Raw genomic sequence first — 13,348 nt, 5'->3', positions numbered from 1 at the left:
TCGATGAGGATCCGACATCCTCCTTGGAAATGTTGAATATTATTGAATATTATATTTCCGAACCTTTGCAAGTACTTAGTGTACTTTAATTGTTGAAATCGCGCAGATTCCAAGAGATTCCTGGCACTTGTACCGGGCTCCTCGATTTTTATAATTGTTATACCGATCACTTCGATAACTATCCACTGAGTTATCACTGTATCTTCGAATAGATTCTCGCGTGAATCAGGCGTATGCTTAGAATTGTGTTTCTATGTTGTAGAACGAGGGAGTTGCAGTACGTAGATGCCGTTAACACGACAACGGGGAAAGAGGGGTGGTTGACTTTAAATGTTAGCGAGCCCCTCGCCCATTGGGTGAACAATCCCGAGGGAAACAAGGGATTGTATCTCTCGGTACATCCTGCGGATCGTTCCGGTGAGTCAAAACTTATTACAGTGTTCCCGCTTTAAATGTGCAGTTACTCGGAACCGCGTAGAGTCTCATTTAACGTGAGGGGATAATTTATATTTTACATTGTTGCAAATTGTTCAGATCAGAATTAACATTGTTGTAATTCGTTCCATTCGGGAAGGAGGGTAAAGGATTTCGTCCTTGGCTTGCTAGTAAAGGAAACCAGAGCACAAGGTTTCTCCTGGCTCTTTTAGCAAAAGGAAGGAGGATGGAGGGCTTTCGTTTCGGCTTTACTTTACTAGTAAAGGGACAGAGAGTAGAGGGATTCGTTCTGGGTGGTGATAGTAGAGGGATGGAAAGTACAGGCTTTCCTCCTGGCCCTTTCAATTAAAGGAAGGAAGATGGAGGGGTTTCGTTTTGGCCTCACTAGTAAAGGGAAAGAGATTAGAGAGTTTCGTTCTGGGTGATGATAGCAAAGGGATGGAAAATAAAGGGTTTTGTCTTGGTCCTTTTAAATAAAGGGAAAGAGAGTAGAGGGTTTCGGTCTGGGTGGTGATAGTAAACAAATGGAGAGTAGAGTGTTTCGTTCTGGATCGTGGTAACAAAGAGAAGGAGAATAAAGGGTTTCGTCCTGGCCCTTTTAGTGAACTCCATCGACAAGGCAACCCAGCAGTCCCTGCCTCAAACATCGCCTCAAACACATTCAACGATCAGTTAAGAAGCTTATTCGTAGGATTCAGAGGCTACTCGAGAACTTGCGAGAAAGGTGGAAGTCGAGCGTGTCCCTCTGTTGGCGAGCGCGGGAGATGGCACACATTTTTCGTTCGCGTAAAGATTAGAATAAACGTGAAACGCGTGTGCCTATCGAGGTGGCTTGAAGACAGTTTCGTGTCTTCGAATTCATTTTATTTTTCACGTTTCAATACTAATTTCATTCGGTCACCTCATCGACGACCATCGTTAAAATAAATAACGATAACCGACTAAATAAAATAAAACTAACACTACCACTTTTTCGCACACAGTCTTATCGACTGTATTCGAGTACTCTTCATTCCTGGGGTCGAATTTGCTTGGAGAAATAGTGTTTTGGTTAGTTTCCAGTGGAGGTGTTCAAGCGACGCGGACGGGACACGGTTTGTATTGAGCAATAGATCGTGACTAATAAACGCTTCGGGGTCAGGAGTTCGACGCGGTAAATTCCGGGCGTTCCTCGTACACCTGGCTCCGAGAAGCCAGCCTCCGCGGACGTATAGGTATATGCTTTCTCGAGCCGTACACCTGTTCCACGTTCTCCCTCCCATGCTGAAAAGCGTTCCTCGCTCGCACACGGCGTCTTCGAGTGTATGCGACCGATCGGCTAGCGATGGATTGGTACCAAGACTTCGGTTCCCTTTCCGGTCCATCTCTTTTCTCCGTTGCAGTTCGAAACGTCGGAACGGCGTCGATTATTTCCTAATTGCCGTCGCGCGAATTTCGCGAACCGACGATAACAAAGGTACAAACAGACGAACGATATTTGCCCGCTATTTTTGGAGTACTTGCGCAACGAGCGTTAGCGCGTATTTAAATAGGGAAGAGAAGGAACAACCGTCGATCGACTCGTTTACTATCCTCGAAATTTTCTCAAATATTTCTGGAAAATAGAAATATCGAATATCTGGCGTATCCGTCGGTTCAGAACATCGCCGATAACGCTGAATTAAACGTTTCGAAAGCTTTAATATTTGTTAAACTTGAAAAATTCGGGATCAGGGGTTTTCCAAATCCGTGTACCTATTTTTGTAAAAATTGGCTTATTCTAGATACAGATACAACAGCCTGTAAAATTTTTACAAACGCGATACATTTTCGAGGTATTGTATTCTAAAATTAGCCGTGCTTGTGGATTCGACTCGAATCGGAAGAAACAATAGACATTTATCGCGAATGTATGGCGACATTATTTTCATGTCAAAGTTTTCGTGCGTCGCTCGAGGTCTTTCCTAGCCGGGGCACGAATACATCATCGCCGAGAGGCCGAGCTCTGGCGTCGTCTTGTCTTCCTATACGAGATCTGCGTGCGTGGGATTCGGTCCGAGAACGAGACGAAGGCAGACAGCAAGACGACGTCGGTAGAAAGGAGAGAGGACAGCATGAACGAGCGGAGACCCAGATGGTGAGATAAAGACACCCCTGAATCCAATTCTGCCACCGAATCTCAGATGGGAATCGTCGCGAGGAAAGATTACCTCGATTCGATCCTTCGGATAAGATACACCTGTTAACCCGGGCCCAAACCGACGAGCTTTAGATCATTCATGATTTTCGTTGCCATCCACGGACCGTCCTAGCGGATTGTTTCTGTCCTGGGAACGTGGTAGCCTTGGCCGATTAAATCTCATCGGGATAACGCGCCGAAGAATCAACCAACCGTGGAGATCTGAAGCTAATGTTCCTGGTGAACACGTGTTTTCGGTTGTACCCAAGTGCCAGGAAAGCGTCAAGATCCACCGATCATCGGACTTCCAACGAATCTCAACAAACATCGCCGCGACCCACAAGTTGGGACGAATGTTCCTATTATTGGAGGAATTTTTTTAAAATGCATAGAAACAAACTTCTTAAGAAAATTTCTACTATTCACCGAAGATATCTTATTTACATTCTTAATTACAGTGTGGTGCAATTAATCGTTGAAATAATTAGCTGAAAAGTTTGAATCGTATAATTCAAGTAAGGTTAACAAGTCTCTTTCGATATAAATTATGGTGACAAAAACTCTATTCTCTATGTATCGCTTCGTTAATTTCTGAATCGTTCGCTTCTAGTTCCATCGTCTTTTAGACGTGCAAGAAACTGTCCAATCACGTCCGACCGATCGCAAATTGAATCGTAAATCGAGCTACGTCCTCCCGAGCCGCTCGCGTTTATCGGGCGCTCGGTTCAGTTCGGGAACCGAAGTCTCGGTTAGGTTCGAATATTCGATTCATCCAACGCCTGTAGCGCGCGACCGTCGAAGAACGGCGCGTGTCCAGCTTGTAATCTTCGTATCCTGGCGCGATACTCGTCGGTAACACCCGAGAGACTGCCATAACGACATCATGGATATAAACAAGACACGTTTCAGCCCGAGAACGAGGGGCTCGCGTGTGTGTTCGACGGTGGCCGGTGTACGTGAGCGTACAGTTTGTTGTTTGCCGCGCCTAGATCATTTTGTTACTTGCCTCTCTCGCCTCGTACTCCTCCTCCTCACCGGTTTCTCTCTCCCCGTCCGATACCTCATCTCTTTCCAACCCGTCGACGATTCTGCTTCTCTCCTTCGCGAGCACAACCGGTTTACCTTTGATCATTCAATATAAAACACAAGATCGGAGGTGCACACCTCGTCGCGCGCGTGCACGTACATAGGTATTCGTTGCGTACACAGAAAACCACGATTCCGTTCCTCGGTAATTCCTCCCTCGGTTTTCTTTCTTCATCCTTCGTCCGGTCGTCTCATTACCTCTCTCCGACCCCCTCTGGAGACGCGTCCCTCTCGCGACACACGCATTCGCTCGCATACTCCGCCCCGGGGATCCTTTTATCCTCTCTTTTCGCCTCTTCTCTCCGGTTAAAGGTCCATTTATACGAACAAAATTCGAATTCGAGTCGATATCGTCTGTATATAAACAGAAGATTCTTTTATCGAGGTACATGCCCAACGGTCCCCATTCTTGCCAAGTTTCTGGGACTACTAGAACACTTGCAGCCTGTCCAGAAATCCAAATGACATAGCGTAACCCGCCTAACCGGCTAACCCAAAGCCATCTGGACACGGATAATCCGCTCTTAGCAGGTTACGGGATCTGTTCTCAGAGCGGGTTACGTGATCCACTCTTAAAACGAGTTACAGTAATGTAGCAAAAGTTACTGGTTAACTATTAGGTACATTTGCATATTAAAAATCTAATCTATCTGGGTTCCACTTTTTCATGACCGCCATTTACAATTTCCAATTTGAAAATATTTTATTGCCTCTAGCATTTATCTTCGCTATCCTACCGTGATCGACGGCTAAAAGCAATAAACGAATGCCTTCTGGGCTCCTTAGGTACTGAAAACACGGTTCAGGTGCACGGGCTGTGTACAGGTACAAAGCACAAATTCCTACGTAGTAAATGATTCCCATTTAGTTTGCAGTCAGCTTGACTCTAGTTCGCGCCGTTGCTCGTAACATCGAGCCACCAAACTGCTATTCACTTGTCGTTCGTTTGAGTTTTACGTAGAATTTCATTTTTCAAAGTGCTTTTTTGTATTAATATACATAGAATTGTAAGGGAACCTCCTGTGCGTAAACACTTTCGATTCAACGTGAACGAAAACTAGTCTAGCATTATTAATCGGTGCAATGTGAAATTAGCAGTATTTATAACAGTTTAAGTGCAAATATAGTAGACTCTTTATTAACATGTTGACTGCTATACCAGTTTTCTGTGTTTAAAAATAGTCTCGGTAGTTTTTCAAATTATAACAAATAGAAATATTCAATAGTTCGATGGAGTACTTGTTATTTTGTAGTATTCCTAATGGAAATGATATTATTAATAAATATATAAGTATTCATTTATTGTAAGTGTTTTAAAAATGTGGTATTGAAGCGCCGGTCACCAGTGACCGCCATGACTTAACTTGAGTACGTGACATTTTTACGTGTTAGGTCGAATGTTTATTATTAAAAATTCATTATTCAATTACACTGAAAATATATCAATGAATTTCAACTAAAAAATAAATATCTTTTACTCTATACTAGACGTAAAAATATTTAGTGTGTAATTTGTTGTTTTGTAGTATTTGTAATGGAAATGACATTATTAAAAAATCTATAAGTATGAAGGTTCATTTATTCTAAGCGTTTTAAAAACACTTACGATTGAAGTGCCCGTTACCGGTGACCACCATAGTAGTCAATGTGTTAATCGTACACGTTCAGTTTTTCGTCGAGCAAGAACTGACTAAAATTTTCATAAATATTGGAATTATATTATAAAAATATCAATGTAATAGGAAAGATCAGGGACACAAGTAATGCGATGCGACTATAATAATAACTTTCCCAAAATTCTGTCATACATAATTCCAGATAAGATCCGATGTGACGAGTTACTCATAATTTTTACTTATAATTCCTCAAGTCGATTGTTTGATAGAAGTTCTACGAGGCGATAGCTCTGTGTTTATTTAAACTGATTTACAGACAAATTGGCATACAAGCAACAGACAAAACAGAATGGAGACTGTCCCAAGCAAATAGTGGTCTGCAGTTTGTCCCAGTTCCATCCAGATTGAAAAGTTCGTAGAGTCTCTTTGGCGATTTCTAGCTAGAGTCTATTGCCAAACGATACTCGTGAAAAATAGTCAATGTGTACGGAGCTAGGACAAACTGAGAATCACTATTTCTGTGGACAATTGTCTGTCAGTCTGTACAGGCCTTAAGAGTCGTTCGAGTTTGTTTTTACTGGTTCGCCGTCACGCGGACGCGGGCTCCTCTCCACCCGTTGCCAGAGGAAGTTTCCTCCGGTTGCAGAAAACCAGATGCTTTCGAAAGTACCAGCCGGCTATCTCTCTGCCTCTAAAGACCGGCTACACACCTCCGCGTGATACGCCCACGCATGCCTAACTGCGTGTTGCTCAGCTGGCTCGCTCACTTGAGGCTTGCGACACCTCGCTATCGCCGCGAAACGAGAACCTTTGTCAGATTATGCCTCGAGATTTACCGAATCTGTCCGAAATTCCTCGCCACCCGAGTTTCTCGAACGATGCTGGAACGATTCTCTTCGGATCGGTGAACCGTCAGCTACTCGGTGCGCTAAATCTGTAATGTTGTCGCAATGCCAAACATTGTCACGATAGGAACCATCCATGTATCGCTTATCGGAAGTACATACATATAGAAACATTCCTGATCGTAACGATCCTACTAGAGATTTATACAATTATAGTAAGCAGTATGCAAGTTGACGAATGAAAATGATCAATGATACTCTTGAACCTCTACGAAATAGGTTCGAACCCCCTATAAGTGCCCCAGCATTAAAAAGGTGACATGTAGATCGAAATTGCTTCGAAAATTTATTTACACTAATTATTGTGAGATTTATAGAATTATAGTAGACAGTTGACGGATGAGAATATTGCGTTTTCTAGAAGTTGGTCTATGTGCCACCAAACTAATCGTCCGTCAGTGTTTGAGGATCTTTGTATCCCCTGGAGATGGGTAACTGGAGGCTGTGGTTAGCGAAGATTCAAGAATACCATGCTCGGTTTCTCTCTTCTTCCGGTGATCTTTTCTCCGTGCCGAGATAGCAGATTTTATACGCCGTTTGAGAGAAATGTCCACGATCGTCGTTTTATTGGACAATCAAGATATTGAGAGAGATTGTACCGCGAACTCTAAGGAACTCTACAGGACGGACGATCGCGACGATAGTACTAATGCTGGCGTGCTTCAGTCGTACTTATTGCAATGCTAATTCAGTGGTAATGGAGTCGCTATCGGGATGCTAATAGGGCAGTAACAAAGGTATTTGACTTGTGTCTGGAAAATCCACGTCCCGCCGTAAGGATTATGCGCGAAACTATTTTTCGCGTCGTTTTAACGTTTCCTCGAGACATAAAAATACGTCCTTTATTATTCGAATGCATTTACAGTACGTACAGTGGCCATTAAAATCGTTGTTAAATGTTTTTAATAGTAAAAGAAAGGATAACGAGTTTTTCGATTTATATACTTCTGTCCTCTGCGTTGCGCAGCAAAGAAATTTCGCGAAACTTTAGATCGATTTTTGAAAAGGTTGTATAAAAGTCGAAGGTCGTCTATTAAATTCGACCATTAATATAAAATTTCACTTTTATTTACCCCTTTTTAGTACTTGTTCAAATCGAATTTCTTTCGAAAATTTCGACACCATAGACTTGACAATTTGCAAAATAAGTGCTAATATTACATTATGAAAATTTTTTTTTATCATTCTTGCACACAGCACTTACCTTTAAATTTCTAAAGGCAATCGTAAACGTAATCGAAAAGTTTGTAACAAAGACAATCCTTACTAAACAGATCGAAAATTGAGTTGTATTTTTCAACTGTTCAACGTAATACCCACGATTACTTTCAAAACGAATCTGCGTCACGCATTATATTGTGTTAAAGTTTCGGTGCGATAGGAGATTTGAAGGCCAACTTGATTTTCTTAAATGGAATGTCCAGCTCTTTTATGACAGGGAATAACTTCTCCTATAGAATAATAAACTGCAATAATACAGTAAAGTTCTGATTATCCGACATATTTACCCCGACTATTCTTCGGTAAATGTTACGAACCATATTTCACACAAACAAAGAAGTCACAGACGCATGCATACAGCAGTGATGTCGATAGTAAACAGTTGACGAATAAAACGTAGGAATTTTATATATTTTATTCTTTATTAATAAATTGTATTACTACATTACCCATGGTTATGTTTATTAAAAATCAGAAACGAATTTTTAAGAAAAATCGACAGGTGGTAGGTGTCTAAATCTTTCGGCGAAAAAAAAATTTCAAATCACTCTAAAAAAATTATTTTTAATTGCAGGGATCAATTACAATCATATTTGGTCAACAGACATACCTCCGAATTCCTATTCAATTTCGAGAAAAAAATTCGTTGTCGAAAATATAATTTCAGGCCAGAAATGTTTCAAACGTATCTTTAAAAGATCAGAACTTCTGAACGGATTGGACGATTTTAATGTTTCAAAATGCAAACAACGCGTATTTTGATTAAGAATAGTTAGAAATTCAAAGAAATTCCGGAAAGATGTTCCTTGACCCCGTAAAATAAGAAAAACCTCATAAAAGTGGTCCAATCTTCAAGCGACCATAACTCCTACTATAGTAAATGTATTCCATTGAAATTTAGTAGGGAAGTAGAGTTTATAGATACCTACAAAAAAGTATTAAACAACATTCCCGTATAACGTCAAACAAATTTATTAAAAATGAGAAACCAATTTTGAAAAAAAATCGACAGACGGTAGATGCCTAAATTTTTCGGCGAAATTGAAAAGTTACAGGGGTCAAATACAATCATTTTTGGTCAATAGACATACCGTCGAAATTCTACGCATTTCAGAGAAAAAAAAATTCTTTACCGAAAGTGTAATATTTGACCAGAAATATTTCCCATGCGTAAATATAAAAAATCATAACTCCTGAATGGATTGAAGGATTGTAAGGCTTCAAAATACAAACAACGCGTATTTTGGCGAAGAATACTTAGAAATTCTAAGAATGTTGAAAAAGTTGTTCTTTAATTCCATAAAGTGAGGAAAACCCCATGAAAATGATCCAATTCCTTGTTTTTATCACTTCATATGTAGGTATAGTCCACTTACCCGACATACTTGATTTTCTATCATTGTCCCAGTTTCGAGTATGCCGGATAATCGGAATTTTACTGCAGTAGGAACTATTTTGGAGCACGTTACTTATTCTCGAAGCCAGATAATTTCGACCAGTTAAAATAAATCGCGAGACGAATAACGTTACCGGTTCCACGTCCTTGACTGTCGGAAGTATTGCGAAACCGTTGCCGCCTGATCTAGGACTGCCCCTTTGTAGGAAATCATTTCATCCTTGAACCTTTGACCGCAGAAAGGACACGTCGAAAATCACCTTCTATCGTTTCTCATCTTATTTCGTCCCATGGTTTTTACAAATGAATCTCCCCCACTGTATATTCAATGCGCCATTTTTAGAGACGTCCTCGACATTTGGTCAAATTATAATGCGAAAAATAAAAATATTCGACATTTGTTCAAATTGTAATGCCGAGAAATAGAAATATTCGACATTTCGATGGCGTACGTGTTATTTTACCTAATTCTTAATAACTCACAATTTCACAAGTATTATCTTCCATCTTTTTCATCGATACGTCTAGAGATGTGCCCCATATTTGTTCATTAACCCATTATTAAGAATCAACGTTACTTTAATTTTGTTCGATCCATTTAAACGTTCGAATTCTGCTTAACATTGCTCTCGTGGAAATTTCAAGGATTTGTTTAACAAAATTATCTAGCAATTACCAGCATGTCAACTTCAATTTCAAAGGTTAATAATTTCTTCTATGCTTCAATCAAAACATCGATGCCGGCCATAGTTTTAATGAAATACGAATATTTCTGCGAATTCTTGACAAATGTTCGTAAATTCATACGAATTTAGAATTCACATATTAAATATGGAAATGCTACGATAATTGAGTCAATGTTGATTCATAGATGCAGTTATTCTTTGATGTATTCTTTCAAAGTTCAGATGACTCTTTTACCTTGCATTTATTACGTCGGAATTTTAGTGTTTCTTATAAAATTCCATCACGTGTTTAAAATATTGCTTCACGTTTTAATATCTAATAATTCAATATGTAATAGAATCGGTAATTGAAATTTGTGGAAATCGGAGCGCGATTGGTTCGAATTAGCGGTGTGGACTCGTCTTGGGGTAACATGGTGGAGAAGTTCGTCGCCAGTCGATTCTATAACGGCGCGCAAAGTGCAGCGGCAGGTGTCCGCTGCAATCACGGCAAATGCGCATTCCTGCGAGCCAATTTACTAGCTTTCTCGAACTCGGCACGGTCGTGCTCGTAAGACGGATCATTTGCATACGCAGCAACGCTGCCTGCAGAGACGAGTCGCCAGTCACCGAGGATACAATGAGACCGTTTGAATTGCTCGCACGTACGCATGTCCTTTCGTTCGAATTTCGATATTGCGCGAAAACTGCGAGCTGCATGCGAATCGATTTCTGTTGAAAATCCTCTTCCGTCGTACTTGGCGATTCGCAACTGCGCCTCGGTTTTTCCTAACTCTTTATTGGAATAGTTTTCACGCGTTGACCTTTACCCGTGAAGTGTACACATTCCTCGCGATACTCCAACTTCCTGTTAACGAAGGACCAACGTAATTCCACGGTGTTAACGAAAAAATGTTTCAGGCTACTTCTAATTGGATTTATCGATCGTAATATTCTAGTATTTCTTCTTTTCTCGGAAGAGTATTCTGGTTCGTTGGAATTGTTGAAAATACGCGAACTTCTTTTTAATGCGTTCACTGCCAGACCAAACCTTCCCAAATTGTCTACGAAAACGATACTCTTTTTTTGAACAATTGGAAACTAGCATATCCACAATTTGTCGTAGAACTTATTTTTACAGCATCTTCAAAATGTAAGTGTCCTATTAAGATTTATTTTCTTTATGATCTAATTTTGAGAAATAATTTTTTTAGCTCATCAGTGAAAATTCATATCACCCATATATGGGTGACGTGGCAGTCAATGTGTTAATAGAAGACCAAGATGATTGCATAATTTCTGGACGTAGAAGAGAATTATTTAACGAAAACAAATTCTATAACGTGTACAAGTTATACTTGTCTCAATCGTAATATTCTAATATTTCTCCTCTTGTCGAAAGAATATTCTGGTTCGTTAGAATTCTCAAAAATACGCGAACTTCTTGTTAATAGAAGACCAAGATAATTGCCCAATGTTTAATGCAGAAAAAAATTAATGAAAAATGTTCCAATTAGATCTCTCGATCGTAATGTTTTAGTATTTCTTCTTTTTTCGAAAGAGTATTCTGGTTCGTTGAAATTCGCCAAAACACGCGAACTTCCTATTAATGGAAGATCAAAATAATTGCACAATGTCTGAATGCAGAAGAGAATTATTTAATGAAAACAAATTCCACGACGTGTACAAATTATTCTTGTCTCGATTATAACGCCCTGTGTTTTATTCGCGTTTCATCATTTTTCAAACGAGTATGAGTTTACAGCGAATCCCAACGAAAGCTTTTATCCTCCACAACTTGGTTTTCCTATCGGAATAGTTCATTGGAATAGTTTTCACGCGCTTCCCTTTAGCCGTGAAGTATCGCCATTCTTCGGAATACGTGAACTTCCTGTTAACGAAGGACCAAGCAGACGATCGTACAAAGTGCGATATAACAGAGTATAACATTGCAAAGTTGTGTACCTAAACGAGTGGAAATTATTTTCGTCTCGATTACAATACTGTGTTTCTACTATAATCACCGAATCACAGGAAAGTTAAGAATCTTCTATGGTTTCCACAACTATTTTCTAATCCTCTAGAAAACCATGGAAGGATCTCAAATCCTCTATAAGCTTGCAAAGTTGTGTTTTGAAAAAGAGTACAAATTATTTTCGTCTCGATTACAATATTGTGTTTCTACTATAATCACCGAATCACAGGAAAGTTAAGAATCTTCTATGGTTTCCACAACTATTTTCTAATCCTCTAGAAAACCATGGAAGGATCTCAAATCCTCTATAAGCTTGCAAAGTTGTGTTTTGAAAAAGAGTACAAATTATTTTCGTCTCAATTACAATATTGTGTTTCTACTATAATCACCGAACCACAGGAAAGTTAAGAATCTTCTATGGTTTCCACAACTATTTTCTAATCCTCTAGCAAACCATGGAAGGATCTCAAGTCCTCCGTAACCTTACAAAGCTATGCTTGAAAACAAGTAAAAATTATTTTTGTCTCGATTACAATAACGTGTTTCTACTATAATCGCCGAATCACAGTAAAGTTAAGAGCCTTCTATGGCTTCCACAACTATTTTCTAATCCTCTAGAAAAGGAAGGATTTCAAGTCTTCTGCAAGCTATGCTGTAACGATCATTCATGTTCCCCGAATTAGTTGTAAGTTCGATCGGGTCACGATTAAAGTAGTATTGCTAACGTTAATATCGTCTTGCGCCACACTATGCTAACGCATGTAAATCAGCGCTATTGTAGTCGCACTGTATACTGTTAAGAAATATAATTATTACGGCATGAATATTAACGCGGCTTCAATAATTATAATAAACAAGTGTCACAACTTCTTCAAGTTCCGATTACATTACGAAACGTTCGATCTGTCGCGTTTGCACCGAACGCTGAAACTCGCGATCCCCTGTGTCGTTATGCATGCCGCGTAAAGATAATTAAGAATAATCGAGCGATCGGTATGCCAGCCGACGGAACGATCAATTAATTAAACGTGCAACGGTGTAGCGGCAACTTAATTGCAGGGCCAACGCGTTGGGAAACCATGAACTGTCGCCTATATCGACAAAGTGAACGGCTCGGTACGTGTGTATCGGTCTAACACAGGCGTTGAGATTCTTAAATAGTTAATATTGCTGAAGGTTGGCTATTAATAATTCCAATCCACGGCCTGGTCAGGCCATTCTAATAAACACGCGCGCAAATCCGATCGTCGTTGCGCGCATTCCGCTTATGGGATCAAATGAGTAATTAGGAAACGCGAAATCTTCCTTTCCATTCCGTCTTGGTTAGACACCCCTTCAACGCGCTCCGCCATCTCTGAATTTCGATGCAGGGTGCTAGTTTGTTTATCAATTCAATGTTTATGCATTGTGACGCAAAATTACACGAATGCTATAACATTCAAATTCATAAAACACGTTATCGTGCATTCGATTCCACGTAGTTTTTATTTTTTGAAATTATTATACAGTTTAATAATTATTTAATATATGAAAATGTAATTAAAAATTTATGTAATCCTCCTTTTAGTTCATTATTTTTTAAATGCTTCGAGGGAAAGTTGATTTCCATTTACCAATTTGATAAAAATCAACATTAAGCAAAATAAATAATGGCTAATTCATTGAGTATTTTCATTTTATTTTGTTTTTGTGTGTTCAAAAATTTCTTTTAACTAGCACATTGCGTAAATTAAACAGAACTGCTACAATTGATGTAAGTTTCCATTTTTGCAGATGATTTACATTTTTACTGTCCGTGAACATGTTAAAGAATCGAGTGACTAATTAGGAATCACCGAATTAAAATGTTCTTTTCGATCGCATTCCAATACTTTGTCCACTTAATGTTAGG

General features: G+C 39.5%; 1 protein-coding gene across 1 annotated transcript in view; it reads left to right on the top strand.

The window, feature by feature from the left end:
• LOC122403228 (protein 60A) overlaps nt 1-13,348 on the top strand; it is a 42,740-nt gene that overhangs the window by 24,863 nt on the left and 4,529 nt on the right. The window contains exon 3 of the mRNA XM_043406613.1: nt 263-417. Within this exon, the coding sequence (XP_043262548.1) occupies nt 263-417 (155 nt within the window). The remainder of the gene's footprint in view (nt 1-262; nt 418-13,348) is intronic.

This window comes from Colletes gigas, unplaced genomic scaffold (genome assembly GCF_013123115.1).
Source record: "Colletes gigas isolate AHSC1104 unplaced genomic scaffold, ASM1312311v1 Colletes_gigas_Sc00047, whole genome shotgun sequence".
Taxonomy (NCBI): Eukaryota; Metazoa; Arthropoda; class Insecta; order Hymenoptera; family Colletidae; genus Colletes; species Colletes gigas.
This window is presented reverse-complemented; position numbering and strand designations above follow the sequence as displayed.